At 31.8% G+C, this 24,661-nt stretch overlaps 1 protein-coding gene across 1 annotated transcript in view; it reads right to left on the bottom strand.

Annotated features, from left to right (window-relative positions):
• The window catches only part of LOC127720046 (pleckstrin homology domain-containing family M member 2-like), a 37,772-nt gene extending 14,592 nt beyond the window's left edge, over window positions 1-23,180 (bottom strand). The window contains exons 1-13 of the mRNA XM_052226452.1: window positions 23,055-23,180; window positions 21,082-21,191; window positions 20,533-20,642; window positions 18,056-18,180; window positions 17,127-17,189; window positions 15,313-15,444; window positions 12,917-14,004; window positions 11,099-11,168; window positions 9,400-9,555; window positions 6,900-6,988; window positions 6,428-6,554; window positions 5,482-5,690; window positions 3,492-3,726 (exon numbers count right to left, since the gene is read on the bottom strand). Coding sequence (XP_052082412.1) covers window positions 3,492-3,726; window positions 5,482-5,690; window positions 6,428-6,554; window positions 6,900-6,988; window positions 9,400-9,555; window positions 11,099-11,168; window positions 12,917-14,004; window positions 15,313-15,444; window positions 17,127-17,189; window positions 18,056-18,180; window positions 20,533-20,642; window positions 21,082-21,191; window positions 23,055-23,126 — 2,586 coding nt within the window. The 5' untranslated portion in view covers window positions 23,127-23,180. The remainder of the gene's footprint in view (window positions 1-3,491; window positions 3,727-5,481; window positions 5,691-6,427; window positions 6,555-6,899; window positions 6,989-9,399; window positions 9,556-11,098; window positions 11,169-12,916; window positions 14,005-15,312; window positions 15,445-17,126; window positions 17,190-18,055; window positions 18,181-20,532; window positions 20,643-21,081; window positions 21,192-23,054) is intronic.
• Between the last annotated feature and the right edge of the window lie 1,481 nt (window positions 23,181-24,661).

The following is a 24,661-nucleotide window of genomic DNA, read 5'->3' as shown; positions in this document are numbered from 1 at the left end:
TTGATAAAACTGCCAAAGTATTAGGTATTTAACTTAATCCCATTGTCAGTTAATTAGTGTTACACAATCCGGTAACAATTTTACCGGTAGGCATGAAATTTGGAAATTTTATTTTTTTGAAAAGGCAGAGGGGGGCATTCTTTTACTTTGGAGGGCAGAAGGGTGGGGGTAAGGGCACCAAGGGCGGGCTGCCCTTCTATTTAGGGCAGGCGGGAACACTGAAAATGTAGAGGGTGCCCATTTAATTTTCAAAACTAATAATTTATCTAATCCATATTAATATGTAATTTAATTCTAAATCCAATATTAACCAATAAATGTCAAAATTAAATGTTTCATTACAAATTACTAGTTTCTTTTCCTAGCATTGCATAACATAAACTGGAATCTGCTGGTATTTACCAGAATGAAATAAACTGCTGCGCCATGAGAGCATGATACGCCCGTCACATTTTCAAAGAATAAAGTTCAATAACTTCTCAATGTCATATCAGAAATTTATAAAAAAACTAAAGGGAGGTTATCTTAATAGTTATAAATCAGTCACCAATGTTTAATGAAAACAGCTCAAAGCACTTGCAGGATATTGTCCAAAAACTGGAAAATCCCTCTTTTTTTAATGAATAAAAACCCATAATTAGTAAACGTAACATCTGAAATTTATAAAAATCAAAAAGGAGCTTACATCAATAGATATAAACAATTTACCAAAGTTTCATGAAAACTGCTGAAAGCATTTTTGAGTTATTGTTCAAAACCTGGAAAATCCCCCTTTTTTTAATGAATAAAACCCCATAACTAGTAAATGTAAAATCTGAAATTTATAAAAATCAAATGGGAGCTTAAGTCAATAGATATAAACAATTCACCAAAGTTTAAGGAAAACTGCTCAAAGCATTTTTGAGTTATTATAAGATAACTGGAAAATCCCCCTTTTTGTAATGAATAAAACCCCATAACTCGAAAAGGTAAAATCTAAAATTTATAAAAACCAAAAGGGAGCTCATGTCAGTATATATAAACAATTCACTAAAGTTTCTTGCAAATTGGTGAAAGCGTTTTTGAGTTATTGTCCAAAAGCTGGACAATCCCCCTTTTTGTAATGAATAAAACCCCAAATTCGGAAATGTCAAATCTAAAATTTATAAAAAACAAAAGGGAGCTCTGGTCAATAGATATAAACAATTCGCCAAAGTTTCATGCAAATTGGTTACAGTGTTTTTGAGTTAATGTCCGACATGTTGACGACGGACGGACAGACTGACGGACAGAGGTATACCATAATACGTCCCATAAACAGGCGTATAAAAAGTATATAAATCAGCCAGAAACCAGCTTATGCTTTACAATATATATAGACAATAACTGTTTATTGTCTTTAAATATCAGCTGTATTAGTACGAGGCTGAGAAACGTGTGTAATGCGAGCTTTAGCGAGCTATTACTCCTGTTTCGAGCTGATATTTAAAGACACTAAACAGTTATTGTCTTTATCCTGCAATTAATATAGTATTTTGTTTTTGCTTTGAAAGACAGAAAACTCACATTTATTGTCTTTATTTTCGATTTAAAATCCCTTGAGGCCCGCCTAGTAATATTAAAATCACACATTCAGCTGAAGATGGGTTCGCAGAAAAGAATCTTGTATGGTCAACAATAATACATCGCTCAAAGTAAATAATTACTTATCATAACATAACAACTACTTCCAACAGTTAAAATAAATAACAAAACATTGTCCGATTTAAAACAAAAGAGTATGATTTGTTCTACGCTTCAAAATTTTTAACTGAACATGACATTCACTGAACATGCTGAAATTGACATTGTTGCACATGGTTTTTTGTCTGTTACACATGTACACATTCAATTGTTTCACTCGATGATTGGCACCGTAGAAAATGGAGTGACCTATAAAGGTTTACTTTTTTAAATTTTGACTTGGATGGAGAGTTGTCTCATTGGCACTCATACCACATCTTCTTATATCTAATTAATCCTGCTGTTCATGTTTGTCTGTTAGCAGAAAATGTATTTATTTCATATTGCTCTAAAAAACACTTGAAAACAGACAGAACGTAAATTAATCTATAGTTCACATAAGGTCAAGCCATACTTCATTGGAATGCGACTGCAATACACATTCTGAGGTGACGAAGGTTCATACAACACAGCAATACACAAACGTAGTCCGGCAGTGGGCAGAGCTATAAAGCGATATCTCTATAGTATACAGATACAGCGTAGCGATATCTGCTGGGCTTTATCTGTATAATACGATACCCAATTGCAGGATAAAAACTACAAAACGTAATAGGTTATTTGTTCCATGTTGGTGTTTCATAATGACGCATGCGTTTTATTTTAGCTGAAGAGTATTTAAACATTCATTTTATTGATATATTAAAATAGTATTAAACTAAAGAACAGAACAGTTTTAGTTTCAAAGTCGTATTCTAGTAGTAACTATGAAGTACTGATTATCCGCACACTCTCACCGTAATTATTTTTCCCACATGTTATACAAACATCCAGTTAATATGAAACACAACTTTCCCAATTATTTATTCGTGATTTTGACTTATAGTAGAGTGGTCTAGAATCATTTACAAGCATTTTCAATTTCTACTTTCTGATGGAAAACAGGGTTTACCATGAAAATACCTCAAATGATCACACACGATTTGAAATTACCAGAGATTCATTAGATGTTTTCAAGCAGTTGCAAAATGTTTTTTTCCTGAATTCTCATGGCGAAAAGGGGGATGCGGACAATGTACCAGTGAGGACTTTACAAGGCTGATTATGGTAGAACCCACATATACCTATTGTTGTTTACTGTAATGGTGAAATATCATTGATATAATTATATATATATAAATATCATAATTATACAATAATAAGTCAAAGAACCATAACTCTGCACATAATCATCAGACCGGAACAAAATTCGAACTTGATCTGTAACTTGTCATGATAAAACAGTAGACCAAATATCAAATCAATATCTTCAAGGACGAAGAAAAAAAGTGTGGAAAACTGATTTGCCAGACTGACGGATGGATGGACAGACAGACAGACAGACAGACAGACAGACAGACAGACAGACAGACAGACAGACAGACAGACAGAGTGCAAACCTAAAGTCCCCTTTGACTTTGTCGGTAGGGGACTAATTATAGAATAAATAATCAACGAATCCCAATTTGTTTTGATGCAACATCATCATCAATGTCTTGACAACACTCATTGTTGGATGAGTGATTTATCTGATTTATTTCACATGTGAAATTATCAGTTTTTATTTAACTCGGAAGACACAGTATTTCATTGCAACCAATGTAGTTAATGGGCTGAAACACAAGCCATGAATAATCCAATCAGACAAGTTAGATAATGTCTGAAACATTCTAAGCAACCACTGGTTTCAAGACCTGTTGAGAATTCTTCATCATGATACAATGTAAATTAAATTATACCAAAAAACTAACTGAATCAATGCCCTCAGCAACTGCCTGACACAAGCTCATTAACCAATCACTGGCTTCTAGACCTGATGCTAGAGCTAGCTGTATGGATGATCCATCAGATTTGATGACCTGTATACAATGATCCCTGTCTGTATCTGTAGCTCTCCGACATCCACTACATTCCTCCCCACCGATTTGTACAAATAGTAATGGTTTACTGTCGTTTTTGTCATTGTAAATACACAGTAGTCCATCCCTAGAATAAAGTAAAATAAATGGAGAATGTGTCCATGGATGATGCCCCTGCTTGTATATAACATTATAAAGGGAATAACTCAAGAACAGTAAAAGTGATGCCATCCAAATTCGTCCTTGATCTGAGTTTTGTGGTAATAAGCATTGTGCATAAGTTTCATAACAAATGGTTGAGGCAAACTTGTAAGAGAATGGAATAAAAAAATTCAGAAATTTTCCATTTGTAAAGGGGCATAACTCAAGAACGGTAAAAGTGACACCACCCAAATTCAAACTTAATCTGTGTTTTGTGGTGATTAACATTGTGTATAATTTCATAATATTGGGTTGAGGCAATCTAAAGTTAGAGAACGGAAACCAATTTCAGGACGTACGTACGGACAAGACAGACAAGGGTAACACTTAATGCCCCCTCCACTGCAGCGGGGGCATAAAAAATTGGTTATTTTGTACTGGGGAATTATTTATTTTTGTGGATACCATTTTCTAAATTATTTTCATTGATATTTGCTTTCAAGGTTTTGGCCAAGTCTGCATTCAAGCCATTAGAAATTTGTACTTCTTCAATATTAAAATTAGTGGTGTACCAATCCCATCAAATCCACGAAAATGTGGTGAATAAGAATGAATCCACAGTATAAGCTGATTTTTGAGTGGTTTGATTAAATTTTAGTTAAGTTACAGTGACCTTTATTAAAAATTTCTCTACTGCCAATATTAAAGAAGTTCTTGACTTACAAAAATACGTAACATTTGTTGATACTTAAGATACTCAAATGAATGATTATTAACTTTATAGTGCTTGTTCATAAAGAAATAAACTGCTTCGCCGAGCGCAGCTGGATACCACCGCAGAGGTCCAACCCTGAACAGTTGGGGCAAAAATGGACACAATATTCGCGCTTGATACAGGTCTGAATTTGGATTGTAATTAAATATTTGACACATTATAGGTTTCTGACACAGAATAAATGTAGTCAAAGAACTTGAAATTGGTTGTATGATTTATATTCAATTGAAGATTTCTTGCTGTTGTGCAATACTTAGTAAATCTGTTTTCAGACTATATACAAAGAATTAGCAAAATAAATTGTGACCCCCAATTTTATCTTTGTAAAATTGACAATTTCTTAAATCTTGAGGGAAAAAAAATTGCCCCCCCCCCCCCCACAAAAATTTTTTTTTTACCCCCCTCCAAAAAAAATATTTGAAGAGAATTTTCTTTTGAGGAAAAAAATTGACCCCCCCCCCCCCCCCCCAAAAAAAAATAAAAAAATTTACTCCCCATTTCCAAAAAATTAATTTTGAAGAAATTTTCTTTTTGTAAAATGTGGTACAAATTAAGAGACATCCATACACTTAAACACAAGTTATTGTCTGAAAACTAGAAAAATGCTTGTTTTAGACCCTTATTGGCCACTAATTCCTGAACAGTTTAGGCAATTACCCCCAAAATGAATCCCATCCTTCTACTTGCGGTATTGGACCTTGTGGTACAATTTCAGAGCAATCAAAATACTTGTACACAAGTTATTGTCCTGAAACTAGAAAAATGCTATTTTTGGCCCCTTATTCCTAAACGGTTGGGATTTTTAGCTCCCACTTTCTGACGTTTTACAACTAAAATTTTACTTACCCAAATTATCTGCCATATAGTAGATTTTTTCAGTTATAAAAATGAAGTTTACATATACGTATGATATATTTAAGAAATTTAATAAATTAAGTAACTGTTTTGGTGCAAATGTATACTAACTTGAGTTCAACATAAGCTGGTTTCCATGACTGACCATAGATAAGTGAGACTGGATTCTGTAAATACTGACTACCCATAGCCATAAAACCTCCAGGTGGTTCATGTAATTTGTACAATAAATGTCCTTCTCTGTGTAACTTCTCTGAGTTACTTCCCTTTGTTGAAGGAGTGTCCCAATGGACCAGTGAATAGCAACATATAGTAGCTTCCTGTTGGAGCAAAATATCATCATTTTATTTAGACACAACAGCCAGGGTGACAGTTTAAAAACGCCACTTTAACAAAAAAAAAAGATTTTAATAAACTGTAAATTCAGAAAATATTGCAATGATTTTATTAATACGAAAAATGCGACAGTATCAGGATGCAATAATAAAAACTCACATTCATAATTTAAGTAGTGATTTTCCGTCATAAAATGTTTGCAATCGCCTTAATTATATTTCACATTTTTGCCAGAGGTCAAGGATTTGTAATAATAAATGCACACATTAAATTTACGGTACTGCTGTGAAATTCCCTCATTTCCTGGTCAGGATTTCTGTTCAAAACAAAGAATTGAAAGAGTAAGGTAGTTTCTACATGTAGCATTTTGAAGAATGTAACCCCAAAGTGGCTTTAATACAATAACGAGTCAAAAAGTACACATCAAATTTCTTGAGTTTCAATGGGAACAAAGTATCATTAAAATTAACATTTTCAGGAATTTAAGCTTAAACTTATTTTTTCATTTTTATTCAAACTCTGTTTCAGGAATTGCCTCCACATACTTAGCAATTCACTGTATATATCTATTCCCATTTGGTGAAATTTCAAAAAGAAACAAACCAAAAATATTTTTGTATCCTGCAAACTAAAGATCTAAACTGTGTTAAAAGAACTGTAACCAGAAAGTTCATGGGAGATAACTCTCTTTACTTTTTGGCTTAAATTGACCTACATGTACCTCATTTGGACACTCTTTGTTAATATATTTCTTTAGTGCTATTTTCTGTGTAGTAGCATTATCATCAACTGTGACTGCTGTTATTCTACTCTGGTTGCAGATAGTTGTTATGCAGTCTATAATGGCTCTACAAAAACCAAATCATGTATAAATAAATCATTGAAAAAAAAGAAGATTCTGGATGATTTGACAGATATAATGTTTAGTATAAAATACATGTTGAATGTTACTTTGGAAAAATCTTGATAAGCTGACTTAAAACCATAATATCTTGTCAACCACTGATATTCTACAAAAGTCATATAATTTAAAAAGAAAATCTATTGACTGTGTCATAAAGATTCATTCCTTGAGACTTTGATGGAAAGTTATCCAATAAGTCTTTTCATGGTATCACAGGGAATTAAAACCAAATAATTAGTATTTGTGTTTACATTTTATTTCATACAACACTATTTTTTAACAAAATTACCTGGTTAATACCTGGTTTCCTGTTGTAATCCAATACTGGTTTCTTCTATTTGTACACACCACATGAAAACTTTGACCATTAAAACCAAGCTGTGGGGGAATAAATGTTACATACACTTTTTAAAAAGACAAATATGATGTCCCATGCCATATGCATGAATTTACGTTGTATTACTGTAAATTCAAAAATTATTGCGATGTTTTTATTATTGTGAAAAATGAGACAGGGTTATAATCGCAATAATTTTAACTCGCATTTTGAAATTTTTTATATGAATTAAACAGGATTTTTTTCAATATCGCAAAAATTAAAATAGCATTTTACAAATGTTTTAGTCTAAAATGAAAAAAATCGCATTAATAAATGCACGCAATCATATCTGAATTTAGAGTACATCATACCGTATTCAGTAATCATATTGAAGAAGAACTTGAAATGGTTAAGTCTTTGAAAGACTCCTTTGATTCTCTGACCATAGTTATTTATTCCGTAAAGCAAGAAAAATTAATGTTGTTGTTAGTCCTTTAAAACTTCAAGTTTTGTATAGTAACAAATTTTAATAACAGGAGATAAACAAGAATGAGTCCATAGTACACAGATGCCCCACTCACACTATCATTTTTTATGTTCAGTGGACTGAAATTGGGGTCAAAACTCTAATTTGGCATTAAAATTAGAAAGATCATATCATAGGGAACATGTGTACTAAGTTTCAAGTTGGACTCCAACTTCATCAGAAACTACCTTTATCAAGAACTTTAACCTGAAGCGGGACAGCAGACGAACGGATGGACGGACGAATGCACAGACCGAAAAACATAATGCCCCTCTACTATCGTAGGTGGGGCATAAAAATGTGAATGTTAATAATTCAAAATGTTCATGGTAATCACAATATCCAGTAACCAAATGTTCTTGTTAAATGTGGGACTAATGTGAAAACACTAACTGAAAATTCTATTCATCAGATGAAAAGTCATCATAAATCCACTTTTATGGCATTGTGCAATAACAAAGGTAAACTACTGGACCTTAGTTTGTCACGGGTGCATATAAATGACTAAGCTCCTCATCCTGTCATTTGCTTTATTTGTAATATATTGATCAAGACAAGTCATGTAACTTCATGCATAATTTCAGCAAAACTGACAAAGCTCAACATCCTGTCATTTGTGGAAAATTTAACAACAAAAAAATATAGATAATATCCAAACCTTTAGTAAATACTAACATTCTGCAAAATATAGAAGATCAATTTTGAAAACTGTAGGAGGATTTTAATACCCGATAAATCATGTACCCTCAATATTGATCAAAATATCCCTCCTCTTGATTGATTGCTTTATGTCCAGTGGCAAATGTTTCATGCATGTTCAGGACGAAACAAATTAACAATAAATACAATAGGTAGGTCCTGTAAAAGAGGCCGTCCAGGATGAATATCGTGGAAATTTGGACTGCTACTGGAAAATGTAGGTATACTGGATTGGGACAGAAATTTTTCCTTGCAACAAGTCACCTATTGAACCTTAAAAGAGTTGTTGCAAGGTTTCTTAATGCAGATAAAGTGGCACTCTCTTTACACAAGACACTGGATCTAACTTCCCTTATTCTGACCGGAAGTGGCTGCATACTTGTACATCCAAAAAACAGCCAAACATATGTTCGACTTCGGTGAGGGTTTTACTGCCAGTCGGAAGAAGACTAAAGTAACCATATTTCTATTCCCCAGTCACCCTTTGAGGTCCCTCCTCTGACATTTTGTTGTGGGGACTGAAGCAGGGAAAGAGAATTTGTGGTAAAATTATCCAGATTCTTACAGATGACATGACAATGTATCTGTTTGAGAGAATTGGAATATCATGATGATATTTACTTATTTCATAAAAGCAGAATCAATTTTTTTTTTTTTTTTATGGGAATAATGTTTAATATATTAAAGTTTAATCTACTTGTTCACTGCTATTTCATACACAATTGGATCTGTTTTGCATCAAAATACCTAGAATGAATATTTGTGACATCACAGAAGTGAAGAATATTGTACTGTTGGAAGAATTTTGCATTCAAAAATGATAACAAAAATGCATTTGCAAATAAAAACAAAGAAATTTATACATGTAAGCAGAAATTTCCAAATACAAGAACATCATGTACAATCTTTACTACCATATTTTTAGTTGGAGCCTCAAGTTTCCTTAAAATCTACAAATTCATTCATTTAGAACTTTAGAAATTAAATTATTAATAACCAATTGTGTTAAGTAGCAGGAATAAAAATTTTGTTTCTTTTCCCTTTTGCCGTGGCGTTGTCAGTTTATTTTCAACTTATGAGTTTGAATGTCATTTGGTATCTTTCGTCTCTCTTTTATGACATAATATAAATGTGTACATGGTTGATTGATTGTTATTTGCTGAAAATCAATGCTATATAAATATGATATTAAATTAAAATAATCAGTGTCTATTCTAAGTTACATATCCCTGAATCGTTACTTACATTGATAAAATCTACTGAAGAAAATGGTATAGAAATGTCTTTGTAAAATCTATGATCACTCTGTTTTTGACTGAGAAAGTAAATGGATCTGTCTGTGAGTGTTAAAAATACCGGAATACATTCTCCATCTGTGTGACCTTGGGTTGTGGCAAATATCTGAAAAATAAGATATAAAATTGTATCAGAAACATGATACTTTATTTAAAGGTAGGTCAGTAACAATACATTCTAACATGTATAAAACAAATGTAATTAATCACCATTCACAATTAGAAGTTGCCTTTTGTTTCCAGTAAAGCAAGAGTTTTTGACATTACCTTAGCTTGCTGCAAATTTTTAAATAAGGTACGTACAATTGCTGTAGGATGACCATGGGGAGAGATATAAATAGCTTTCTCTAATTCTTCGTCAATTCATCCCTTTCTGCACCCATTGTATAAAAAAAATTTAATCAACGTGTGGTTTGTTTGATCTCAGTTCTTCATTGGTTAAAATCCCATTATGACGTCGAATTTTCTTGCTTTCCTCTGAATTTCCTATTGTGACGGCATGAAAAAAGGCGACCATGCCTGATGACGTCACACAGAAAGAACACATCTTTTTGCAGATCATTCGAAAAGAAGGAATAAATTTGCCTGCGTATTGTTTGAAAATCATTAGAGAAACAGATTCCACCACCAAATCTCGTGTAATACGATATTTATCCACTCTCGACAGTTAAATTTTAAATATTTAAAACGCTTGGCGAGCCTCGCGTTTTAAATTTGAAAATTTAACTGTCTCGAGTGGATAAATATTGTATCACACTCGATGCAGTGGTAGAATCTATATTTAAACAATATGTGCACCCAACTGAAAACTAGTGCATGTAGAGGGAACATTATTATCATGAGAGCATTATTTTTTTTTATAAATGTTAATGTTATAAGTAATGTGCAAAGCAAGTAATCTTTCTGCACACTATATTTGTTATGCAAATAAGGATAAATATATTTCAAAGAACATTGAGAAAAAAAATCTCTGATAAATCTATATGAGCTTTTAATCAAATTTTGATACATCAAAGAATGTCTTGTTTTCATATGCATGCATCTCAAGAAATCTTTTTTCTTATTTGCCTTTCAGTAAATAAACTATTTATAAATTGTTTCTTCCAGATCTGGATTTTAGGATAATCCTATTTAACTGTGCTCTATGAAATCCTATGATATCTGATAAAGGGAAAGGCTGATAATTCCTTAATCTGTAGCCAAAATTTATCAATTTTGTATAAGACTTCTGGTTGTGTTCTAATATGATGTGCTTGTTTGATGTAGTTTTGGTAATGATATGAGTAAAACTAGCAGGAACTGGCTATCCTTCATGAGCAACCCAGCTCACCTGCATATTTTATAGAGTTTCTATTGTTCAAACTTTAGTTTTTTCTGTAATGTGTTTTGTTCTTATTTTCTTAAATTTTAAGACTGAAGAGCATAGCTATAGGTTATGGATAAAATTTAAAAGAATTCAACATATTAAAAAATGCTTTTACTTGTTTGTTCAAGATACAAGATGAAGAAAATGTAATATTCCTTTGATAATGTTATTTTGTTGCATTTTACTAATTTTTTTTCAATTGAGTAACTTCTTTTTTGCAATACAGAATATAATATATTCTTATCTCATGCATTTTATTTAATATGATACATATGTGACATACCTTGACAAACTGTTCTTCAGAAGTATCAAATACATCTAACATCAAATATAACAGAGTATTATTGTCTAATCTGAAATATAACAATTCATTTACATATTTATATTGACATTTTTGTCCATTCTTAAATCAAGATATCATTTAAATGTAAAGTAAAAAATATTTATAGATATATGAAAAAAAAATTATATTATAAAATGCATAAGCCTATAAATATAGAGCAGCTAATAAAAGCCAATAACTTTTTCTTTAATATTTAAGCACATCTCTCTCATGTTATTAAGGCATTGTATGATAGGATTTTGGCAAATAGATACCAAAGACTTGAAATTTGCTGCTTCTCCGCTAAACACATGGCATTTAGGAGGAAGAGAAAAACTGGTTGGCTCTGAGTCAGAATAATATGTCTAGTAAGCATGGTAAGGGTGACATGTCTTCCTGCTGAAGTTTCAAAATTGGGAAATTTGTACAAATCCTTAATGGAACGATTCTAATGACTGCATATTCATTATTGTAAATTAATCAAGAATAGATCACATTTAGTTTTGATTTTTAAACGAAATGAAAATTGGAAGTGACTGGAGGATAATAAATTCAGAAGAATCCGGATTCATATACAGATTGGTTTGTTTTTAATAAAAGGCAGGAAATTATCATATTTCTTAATCAAGTTGCTTAGTAAGAAAAATATTTGTCTCCTTCGTTTATTTATATACTAAATAATTTCTTATTTTGCCTTTTAATGTCTAATTTATAAGAATACTTTCACACATGCGCAGTATATAGTAAAGGAAGCACCTGCTTGACTCGTGGAAATATTTCTGAATGTTTTGAATAAAGTTCTTTCTCTTTAATCGAAATTGTTGAAAGTTTTTGATGGAAAGTTATATAAAATATTACGGAAACTCCTACATATGACGAAACTACGACAAACAAACTGCAAAATGTGATCGTTTGAGAAAAATTGATATTAAAATGCGGGGGAAAACATTTTGTTCAAATAATGAAACTATGATAAACGAACTGCAAATTGTGGTCATTTGAGAAATATTGAAATTGAAATGCCAACTGACCGATTTTACTGGGAAAAATAATTATGATGGTCAATAATTTATGAGGTTTATTAATTAACGGATTAGATACCCAGCCGATGGCGATAAGCGGATTACCTGTAATCACAACTATTAACACCTGTTGTAAACGTTAATTAGATGAGGGTCATAATTTTTTCAAAAACATGAAGACTGGTAGAATTATAGTATTTTCATGCGAAAATATTTTTACACTTTTCAAATTTAAGTGACGAAAATGATTTGAAAAACTTTCTTTATTTTGAAAACTTTTTCGTAAATGAAGAAAATGACAAGTGCTAGCAAAATATTTGAAAAACTTTCGTTATTTTGAAAACTTTTTCGTAAATGACGAAAATGACAATGCTAGCAAAATCACTATATTAAGGGGGAGATAAACCTTGTTATTTTCAATAAAATAAGAATTATTTTATCATAAAACTGTATCAACTTTAGCGGGCTGTATATACTCTCAACGTTTCCCTTGTTCACAACCCACATTTACACATTTATTATTATATGGCTGTTACCTCTGGATTTCAAGCAAAAGTTTACATTACGTAACTTTCATGGGCCTTTCAGTTCGACGTCCAAAAACTTTTTATATTTTTAGCCTGTAAACTTTTGGAAATAAGTATACCTGATGAAGGTCATTTTAGGAACACTAGGCACTCAGAAACTATATCCTAAGTTTTCTTTCACATGACATCACATTCTGTATGATTTATACTTATGACAAAAGAACACTTACTTAAGTTCTCCTTCACTTAAACTTTTACTATTGTTCATGTTGTCATTTAGGTTGGTATCTTCTGGCTCTTCTTCATACATGTGATGCTTTAACATAGTATCTGATTGATTATTAATCATATTGTCAACAAGGTCCTGCATTTGGGAAGTAGAAGACTTCTCATTGGTTGAATGGTCTGTTTCCTCTTTGGTAGGTTGCACTTCATTTTTACTGACTGCATTATCATTTTCATAATTATCGATTGATTTAATATCTTGGTTTTGTGGGACTAAATGTTCTTTAAATGTAGTCTGAACATCTCCATTTCCAGGATGTTCAAATATTGCACTTTTATGAGTATAATTATCAAGTTCATCGACATCATTCCTCATGCCGTCTGCTTCATTTACAAATTTACTACCACTATTATAGAAATCCTCATTTATTGAAAGAGTAACATTGTGTTTATTTTGGAATTTTTTAATAACTTTTTCTGCAAATTGATCATTATCACAAGGTTTAATTAGATTTGTAAATTCCTGAACGTAATCATCTTCTATAAAATGATCACCATCATCACTCACAGATTTTTCCGAAACATCTAATGATTTATCATAGAAATCGGTCTTTTCTTCATCTGGCAAACCAGAAGGAGGATTTTCATTAACTAAACTATTTGACTTTAAATGATTCGTTTCATCCGGTGTTACTAAGTCATCTTCTTTCACACTATGGGCTAATTTGTAGAAGGGCTTTACATCTTTCTCTAAATTTTCAATTTGTTGGTATTGTTCATGAACTTCGCCAGTGGTCAAATCTAACTCATTAGGTCTTTTCACATTTGAAATTGTAGTACTTTGTTCATCTGTTCCTATAACTGGTTCCTTCTTGTTTTTCTTACCTTTTGGTTTTTTTGCCTTACCACTTCCACGTTTTACATGTATGACCTCTATACTGGTGTCTTCAGGTTCAATATCTTCTGTTATTACACTGTCCAATCTATCAAATTTGGTCTCAATATTTTCATCGATCTGTCCTAGATACCCATTCATGTGTGTGCTATAACTTCTATCATCATCAACTGTGATGGGACTGTCTCGAGATATTATCTAAGAAATAAATTTCTTTCAAGTAATATATTAGTAATAAATCTTGGCCATCTTGAAAATGTAAACACTAATGTTAAATAACTGGTAATTATAAAAAAACAAAACAAGAATTTTGTAATCACAAGTATCCCTCCCCCTCCAGCCTGCAAAACCACCATCTTACAGCTAATCTAAACCCAAATAAAGTTCAATTGTTACTCAAAATTAACTGAAACACAGACCTAATCATAAAACTTACAATGTAACATTGATAAATTGACCATTATAATAAGTGCATGGTCATTTGATTTATCAAATTAGCATCTTCCCCTTTAAATGTTTCTATACATCAAATATAGCTGAAATATTACTTATCAAGTAAGAAACTGTTCTAATCATGACGAATATACTTTGATCAGAGGACCGTGAATATGAGGTTATGTATAAGTGTCCACTGTTGCAAATACATGAATGATCTGATGAGCCAAGACTTTTTCAACTGATTTTTACAGTTAGTTCTTATATTGTGCTGTTACACCATTGTCCCATGCAAGGAGGAGGGTTGAGTACTCTCAAACATGTAAACCCCTGCCACATTCTGCACGTTCCTGTCCCACGTAAGGAGCTTGTAATTCAGTGGTTATAGCTGGTTACTGTCTATCCTATTTACTTTTTCCTTTTTGTTTTGTACATAAATCAGGGTGCTGGTTTTTTTGTTTCTGGTTTTTCATGTCTAATCCTTTAATAGCTGACTATATGCTCATTGTTGAAGGCTGTACAGTGACCTATAGATGCATACATCTATGTAATAACGACACTGGTAGATTGTTGTCTCATTGGCAATCATACCACATCTCCTTATTTTAATAAATACACGTCAGAATGATTCAATAGACCATCAATAAGGGACCTTTATCTTATAGCAACTAAAAGAAAACCTAAACATAAAAACTTAACATCATTGATTGAACCTGAAAGTCAAGGTCAGGTAAACCCTGTCAAATGAATATGTACATTTTTCAAAGATTCTCCAAACTGAATACAGTTGACCAATATTAACTGCCAATTATTATCAAACCAAACAAAAACACTTAGTATTGATTTTTTTATGTCAGTGTTCCATGAAAATGAAATATAAAGCGTTATGCAAATAGTTTCTGCTGTTACCAACACTGGAATAGCATACATATGTCTCAACAAATCATGATAAAACTAATTGTCATACGAATCAATCAATGCAAAAACAGCTTTGACAAAATATAACAGAATGTCTGACATGAATATTAAATGAATATATAATTAAAGTACAAATAATTCATTTGTACCTACCATATTTTTACTAGCATTGGAAGCAACACTGTCCATACTACAAAGTGATAACCTGTCACTTTCAGACTCCTCTGAGTCTGCCCTACTTCTACTTTGAGGGGGTGCTGTTCCAAGGTCAAGATATGGCACATCCTATAGAAAAATTATAAAGCATGTATAAAAATGTTACAAGCGTTTATTAATTTTTTGTGTATCTTATATATCTAAAATTATTAGGTCTTTCCACTTTTCTGTGGAAAGACCTATCGTATTTGTTCTGATTATTATTATTATTATTATTTTTTTTTTTTTTCTTCCGCCAAATTTTGTTCTTGCGATAAATGTTTGTTTCGCAATATGTCGCTTAGATATTTCTCATATTGTATCGTATAGTTTATGCGCTTTTAAATTTCACCCTGCTAAGCCGAACCATTTTCTTTGTAAGAGTTATCTCCCTATTCACTGTTTATCATCTGTGTGCATCTCCTTCGTAACAAAAAAAGATATCGACAAAATTCTTTTTACAAATTGTTCGTTACATCCTCAGGAATTTTTGGCTAATTTGGATCGAAGCGATTCGATGAAATTTTATAGGAGTTATCTACCTTTATCAAATAAATTTGTCGTTATGTTTTTGTTACTCATAAACTGTAAGCCGTATAAACCTATAGTCTTTTTATTTAAGGTCCTTGGATCCTAACTTCGAAAATAAGGTCAAGGTCAAAGGTCAAGGTCATACTCTGAATTTTGTCTTTTGCTTGTTTTTGCATTTTCTCCGATATTTTTAATGTTATATATTAAAGAACAAGTGCAAAATGTTTGTTATATTGTGATGAAGATATGATACATTTGGTCTGAGACAATCCAGCGACATCTTATTGGAGTTATTGCCCCTGAAATGTTTTATTTTTAGGTAAATTGATTATTACTTCAGATTGGTACATGATAAAGCAATACGGTCTTTTAGAAATGTTAAGTGACATGTGACCTTGAAAAATGTCAACCGGAAGTGACCTTGAGTGAACTGGAAGTAGTTATTTTTGCACTTATTTCATGTAGAAGTACATAGAAACCATATATTTTTTGAATGGTCATACATTAATCTATCATTTGAGACCGGAAGTGATATTTTTTTAAACCGGAAGTAGCATATTATCTCCCTTTTTACAGGCAAAAGTATATATAAACCATATATTTTTGGAATCAGTGTAAATAAAGCTATCATATGAGACCGAAAATGACATTTTCTAAACCGGAAGTAGCCAATTATCTCCCTTTTTACAGGCAAAAGTATATATAAACCATATATTTTTGGAATCAGTGTAAATAAATCTATCATATGAGACCGGAAGTGACATTTTCTAAACCAGAAGTAGCCAATTATCTCCCTTTTTACAGGCAAAAGTATATATAAACCATATATTTTTGGAATCAGTGTAAATAAAGCTATCATATGAGACCGGAAGTGACATTTTCTAAACCGGATGTTGACAATTATCTCCCTTATTTCAGGCAAAAGTATATAGAAACCATGTTTATTGAATCAGTATGAAGAAACCTATGATTGGACGCCAATAGTAGCTTTGAGTAAACCAGAATTATCTTTTCATCAATTATTTAGAAAATTGATGTGGAAAGACCTTCAATTGTTCTTTGAACAATTGGTTTTTAATTGTATATTGAGAACTTTCTCTCTCACAGTTGAATTAAAGTAGTGGACACATACCAGTACATGAATAAAGTTTTCTCCCTTTCTCCTTAAAAATTGGACATTTTTTTAAACAGCTTTATATAGATTTTAATTCTAACATCATTTATACTGCAGATAAACTTACATAATCTAACTGGAAGACTACCAATTCAATACCAGATATAAGTGTTATCAACACATTTAGTCTCTGAAAGATGAGAATTTAAAACAATCAGCGTTATTCATGTTAAATATAACTTCCAACCAAGGTACGGAGGAAACAAACTGGTAACAGGGGTTCAAATTTGCTTTAAATAATGAAAGGTCCAGGACCATTTGAAATTTTGAGTGAAAGGTCCTCCATATGAAATCAATGGTCATGTATAAAGCATCAGTGTAAAGAATGGTAGGTCCATGAAAAGTTCTCTCCTAGAAAAGACAGGTCCTGGACCTTGGACCCGCACTAATTTGAACACCTGCTGGTAAACCAAGAAAATAAGTGATGAACAACTTCATAATATCATTTTTCGAATGCTTTTCTTTTTATTTTTGGCCCAAAACATGTTATACAATTAGTTGAATGAACTGTCAACTTTTTATAAGTGAAGTATCAGAACCATTTGCTTGGAAAAGATTTTTTTTTTATTAAATATGTGTTTAAATAAAAATTATTTAAGGAAAATGAAAACAGTTTATAGATTCTACCACAATTCTTGATTTTATTTCATTTGTATCCACTATGTTTGTAAGATTTCAAAATTTAAAATGTAATACTTGCTAAACAATCTATAATTCGAAAATTAAAAATAATCTTAATCATAGATTACATTAGTAGAATGTGTTTCTCTTATGATTAAATAAATAACTGCAAACATGATATATAATATTGAAAGAAGATTTGGTGGGTAATCAAACAAAGACGATTTCATTAATGTGTAGTCAAACTGGTCAGAACAGGTTTAAATGCACTAAGAAATAGAACAAATGAATTAATTTCTTCTAATTCTTATTTGTATATTTTTTCAAGATTTATATATGATAATGAATGACAATGCCCTATACTACTTGACTTACCTGTTGGTCTAAAACTAAGGCATCTCTCACATAGGATCTCTTTACTAGTTTTATATTTCCTTCAAAGCATCTGAAATAACTTTCCATCAGACCTTCGTTCAAAGCTATGGACAGCCATGCTCTACCTGTAACATAAAACAAGTATAAAGCTGTCACTGCCAACTGATGCTCCCCCATCTGGACATTTATTAAGATTAAACATTTTTACTACAAGGGTTAAAATAAACTGCTTCGCTGGGAGCAGCTTGATACGACCGCAGAGGTCAAACCCTGAACAGTTGGGGCAAGTATGGACACAACATTCGAGCTTGATACAGCTCTGAATTTGGATTGTGATTAAATATTTGACACAGCATAGGTTTCTGACACAGAATGAATGTGGTCTAAGAACTTAAAAATTTTTAATTTACCTATTATGGTCCAATATCCAAAATCTAAATACATACAGAGTTAGATTCAGCATATCAAAAAACCCCAAGAATTCAATTTTTGTTGAAATCAAACTAAGTTTAATTTTGGACCCTTTAGACCTTAATGTAGACCAATTTGAAAACGGGACCAAAAATTAAGAATCAAAATACACGGTTAGATTCAGCATATCAAAGAACCCCAATATTTCAATTTTTGATGAAATCAAACCATATCATTATTATTTGCTTTTATATATAAATAAAAAATAACCAACTTAAATGGAAAATTTTAAAGAAAAAAAAGAGAAATAAACTGCTTCGCTGAGTGCAGCTGGATACTCCCGCAAAGGTCCAACCCTGAACAGTTGGGGCAAAAATGGACACAATATTCAAGTTTGATACAGGTCTGAATTTGGATTGTAATTAAATATTTGATATATGATAGGTTTCTGAATAAATGTAGTCAAAGAACTTGAAATTGGTTATATGAAAGATTTCTTGCTGTTGTGCTGTTGCGTAATACTTAGAAAATCTGTTGTCAGACTTTAAACAAATAAAATCTTATAACTCGGAAACAAAAAATCTAAAATTTATAAAAATCAAAAGGGAGCTTACAAAAATAGATATAAACAATTTACCAAAATTTCATAAAAAATGCTGAAAGCATTTTTGAGTTATTGTCCGAAAACTGGAAAATCACCTTTTTTGTAATGAATAAAACCCCATAAATCGGAAACGTATTGTCCGAAATTTATAAAAATCAAAAGGGAGCTCATGAAGATAGAAATAAACAATTCACCAAACTTTCTTGCAAATTGGTGAAATTGTTTTAGAGTTATTGTCTGAAAAGTGGAAAATCCCCCCTTTTTTAATAAATAAAAACCCAAAACTCGAAAACGGTAAATCCGAAATTTATAAAAAACGAAAGGGAGCTCACATCAATAGATATGAACAACTCACAAAAGTTTCTCTTGCAAATTGGTGAAATTTTTTTTGAGTTATTGTCCGAAAACTGGAAAATCCCCCCTTTTTTAATGAATAAAACCCCAAAACTCGGAAACAGAAAATCCTAAATTTATAAAAAACAAAAAAGAGATCACATCAATAGATATGAACAATTCACAAAAGTTTCATGCAATTGGTGAAACTGTTTTTGAGTTAATGTCCAAAAACTGGAAAATCCCCCCTTTTTTTTATGAATAAAACCCCAAAACTCGGAAATGGTAAATCTGAAATTTATAAAAAACGAAAGGGAACTCACATCAATAAATATAAACAATTCACCAAAGTTTCATGCATATTGGTTAAAGCGTTTTTGAATTAATGGCTGACATGTTGACGACGGACGGACATACAGACAGATGGACAGATTGATTTAAAGAAACAAATTGCAATTAGGTCAGAATTTTGAATGACCTGCAATATGTGGAGAAAAACATGTCCTAACTACACAATAATTTTGGCCAACTAAATTAGACTCAACTCAAATATGCATTTTGCAGTGCAGACAGACTGGAGCCAGCATTTAATCAAATTTGTAATTCAATACAATACAATAATCTCATATACATATGCAAACATCATAGATAACACAGTTATAGTATCTATACTAAGTAATTTAACACACAACTTTGTGAACCAAAAAATATACTTCCGGTAACAATAGTAATAAATATCTATTAACTTCCAAGAACATTCCAAATGTTAAATATCATATTATGAAAACAACTTATATAGTTTGGAAACCTGCGTCACGGAGCAATGCAAGAACCGTTTCTGGGTAATGATGCCGTACTTCATCATGATCATGATTATATAAAAAAACAATTTTTTATACAAAAAAGGAAGTTTTAAGTGTACGATGTCTACGGCTAGAATAACCACCTAGACAATTTTATTTTTCACGAACCCGCGAAAAACAAATTAGCATAACAAAACATTAGGTCACCTGACCTATCAAATCATACATCATTGACCCATACAAAATATTAAATAAACTTTAAGACAATGAAAAATATATTTACAATCAAGTCACAGTAACTAAATAATGTTTATACTAGATCTTACCTCTCCCTAAATCAGTGGCTACATTAGTCAATCTTTTAATATCTTTCACTGTACTTTTAGTACTAAATTCTGATACAATTTTCAAATATCCATTTGTGATATGCCTCAACCTAAAAAGTAAAAGAAAAAAGGGGGATGGTTGAGAACCCACAAAACTTTAGATAATCTAATCATTATTATGTTCCTGTCCATTAAATCTTGTCAGTGTTTCTAACTGTTGTTTGAATTTGTATTTAAGAGTTTAGTGTTTTCAACTTTAGTTCACAAGGCATGTGTAACTGGAACTACCCTGATGAAGTATGCTCAAGAAAAAACAACTTTATATGGTCATGTAAAGTAGATCGGCTGTTGTCTGCTCTATGTTCGGGTTGTTGTCTCTTTGACACATTCCCCATTTCCATTCTCAATTTTAACAATTTATTACAGCATGGGGTTATGTTTGATAATTTCAAGACCTTCATTAGACTTGAAATTATTTTTTTCATTCTTCCCATACTTAAAATATCATTTATGTTTCTTTTAGTGTACATTAAATCCACATTATATTACCCATGTAAGAAAACATGATCAAGATGTTCTAATAGTTTTCTGGCTGGTCTGTCGTCGCTTGTTAGTACCACTGGTTCATCTGATGTATGGTAAATCTGAATCTCTTGAATCTGAAAAATATACATATGTAATTAAAGAAATTATGAAAAATAAAAGTTTCAAATTCAGGAGGCCATACTTTTTTCTTTTTACAATGATATAACTAAACAAGTTAAAAATTGACAGATAAATAAGAGTTCAATTTTCAAATCTTGCTTCATGAATGAGTTACACCAGTTGACCAAGGTCAGTGCATATATTGCACTTATTATTTTTTTCACTTCATAATATCTTGTAGTTTACCCTTGTTATAAACATTTCTTCTGTCATATGCATTAAACTAGACCTAATCCCCTTCTTCGTCTACAACATTGGTGTTACATAATGATTATCAATCTAAATATATTGGTTTGTAATTATTTGTTAATTAATTGCCTTCTTTGTCACCTATTGTCTGTAAACAGATTGACGATGTGTTTTTGTACACAGATTTAGATATTTCCTGGCTTTTACATGTTTTATCCCACTAGCTTCAGTTATAATTATATTTGGACTCTTCGGATTTATCATAAAGCAGAATCAGGTTTACAAATACTTTTTGATAGTGGAGAGATAATTCTGATGATGACAGGCTCAGCATGCATAAATGACGAGGGATCTCCGACGCTGATGCAGGGGTTTACAAAATGGCACATCCAGAATAAAAATCATGTGCCTAGGAAACATGTATTCTTAAATGTTCAGGTATTTCACATCCAATCTTTTATGGTATTATACTTTATAAAGCACAAAAATGTCGGCATTCACCTCAAAAGCTAACCAAACCTTTAAACAGACTTATTAAGAAGGGATATAGTTACGATACTGTTGTCAGGTCATTAAAGATGGCATGTTTGGTATTAATATTGATTCACTCATAGGGTCTTTGCATCGGAAATAAACACATTTATTCTAAAACCAGTTGTTGGCATGATACGGGTTATGTTCTTCTCATATATTTAATGATGGTATGATACTAAACCCCTAACGTGAGGGATTGTGCTTGATTTTCATATGATGAAGACATAACTTTTCAATCAATTTAATTGAGGTCTGGAGCTGGCATGTCAGTAACTGCTAGTAGTCCTTTGTTAATTTATGTATCATTGTCATTTTGCTTAGTTTCTTTTGTTACAAAATGTACCTATTCTGACATCGGACTCAGACTTTTTTTAAACTGAGTTTTAATGTGCCTATTGCTGTGTGTTTGTTTTTTTTACATTGGCTAGAGGTATAGGGGGAGGGTTGAGATCTCAAAAAACATGTTTAACCCTGCCACATTTTTGCGCCTGTCCCAAGTCAGGAGCCTCTGGCCTTTGTTAGTCTTGTATGATTTTGAATTTTAGTTCATTCATAAATATGTTTTGGAGTTTAGTATGACGTCCATTATCACTGAACTAGAACACATTTTTGTTTAGGGCCAAGCTGAAGGACGCCTCCAGATGCAGGATTTTCTCGCTGTGTTGAAGACCCATTGGTGGCCTTCGGCTGTTTTTTGCTCTTTGGTCGGGTTGTTGTCTCTTTGACACATTCCCCATTTCCATTCTCAATTTTATTCACCTAAAAGAAAACCCTACAAGGTCATTGTGTGAAAATGATGTGATTGATCAATCAGCTTTTACTGTGACATGATAAACTAAGCATCGTAACATTGGAAAATGTACTAGAAATGCACATATGTGAAAGTTGTCTATTTATAAGAATAGGAAGATGTGGTATGATTGCAAATGAAACAACTCTCCACCATAGACCAACAGACATAGAAGTTAACAACTACAAGTCACCGTACGGCCTTCAACAATGAGCAAAACCCATACCGCAGTCATAACCATTTAAAGCTGCTTGGAGCAAAGAATACCAATATGATATATCTATCTAAAGTGTGTGTTTCTAACCGATTTTATTGCCTTTGCTACATTTTCAACAATTCTGTCTTTAAAGCTAGAACGATTGACTGTTATTGACATCGTAATTTCCCTTTCATGTTTGAGTTTCTCAGCTGACTTTCTGGTACGATAAAATTGGAAAAGGCAAAAATAGTACTAATGAAATGTAAATAAACCAGTCAATATAATAGTTTGACTATTTACCCAAAATCAAGTTAAATATCAAATACTTTTTTTTTTTAAATATCCTATTTTTATTTTCACTATGTAAGAGAATAAATTTTTTGTTGCATTTCATTTCCAAACTTTATTCTAGTTTAAACATTTTTGTCAGGTAATTTATGCAAAATTTACTTACTTTATACTGACTTACAAGTATCTTCAACAGTTGGGCTTTAGCTATATTATCAGAAATAGGTTTTACTAAAAGTATACTTAAAGTTCCGGACACGTCCCAACCCGGAAGGTGCAATGATTTTCATTCTTTGTCAATAACTTTATGGACCAACATAAGGCTACTGGCTACAGGGTTTGGCTAAGAATCCCACTTGCCTTCGGAAAAAGTGAAAACGAATAGTGTTTTAGGGGAGATAATGGCTGCACAAATGTATGTAATGAGATACTAGATACAAACTTCAGTTTTTAAAGAGTGACGCCGGATAAATTTAAAAAAAATGTGATTAAGGTCAACATTAAAAAGGCATTGGGTGCAGACGGTATACCAGAGAAAATATTCAGGGAGAGTAAATTTTAGATTGTAAATCAGCTGACAAACGGCTTATGATAGTAAACTTGACTGTTGATACAGGTGTTTTCACAGAAAGACTAAAAAAGCTCGTTATACCGCTGCATAAAAAGAATGGTCCTCTTTCAAAATCAAATTATCGCTATGTAAGTGTTTTATCCATTTTTTTCTAAAGTGTATGAAAAGGTTTTGAGATACAGTTGTATGTATTTTTTATTCAATATTTAATCAATATGTATGTGCTTTCAGAAGGGTCACGGGTGTAAGACTACACTGCTCAGAGTTACAAGAAGACTGGCACCAAGCTTTAGATAAAACACATTTTGTTATAGCTGTACGCATGGACCTTTCAAAGGAATTTGATTGCCGAGTTACCTCACGATATTTTACTAGACAAATTACTAGATTATGACGTATCTACTCATTCACATGATTCAGTATCCCTCTTGCTTTCGTATCTTTCTAACAGAAAACAACAATTTTAATGTCAATGGTGTTCTGAGTAGTTGAGCTGACATCCGGAAAGGTGTACATCAAGGTTCAACTTTAGACTCTCTGTTATTTAATGTTTTCATAAACGATTTTTTTTTGTGAAACAAAGTTCTTTATATAATTATGCTGATGATAATACCTTGTCTTTCATCAGTCCTGATTACAATTCGCTTATATCCATCTTGAATCTGAGTCTCGTGTGCTTATAGACTGGTTCAATGTAAACAAAATGCAGCCAATCCAGATAAATTTAACGTTATTGCCGTCGGAAAAAAAAACTTTGTAAAAAATCCTAGCATTCAAATTTAAGAAAATGTTCTTTCTTGTGAGGAAACTGTCAAGTTTCTTGGTATTGATATCCATTATTAACTGAAATGTG

The sequence above is a fragment of the Mytilus californianus genome, unplaced genomic scaffold (genome assembly GCF_021869535.1).
Source record: "Mytilus californianus isolate M0D057914Y unplaced genomic scaffold, xbMytCali1.0.p SCAF_11, whole genome shotgun sequence".
NCBI classification, from domain to species: domain Eukaryota; kingdom Metazoa; phylum Mollusca; class Bivalvia; order Mytilida; family Mytilidae; genus Mytilus; species Mytilus californianus.
The sequence above is the reverse complement of the archived record's forward strand: the minus strand, read 5'-3'. Positions and strand labels throughout refer to the sequence as shown.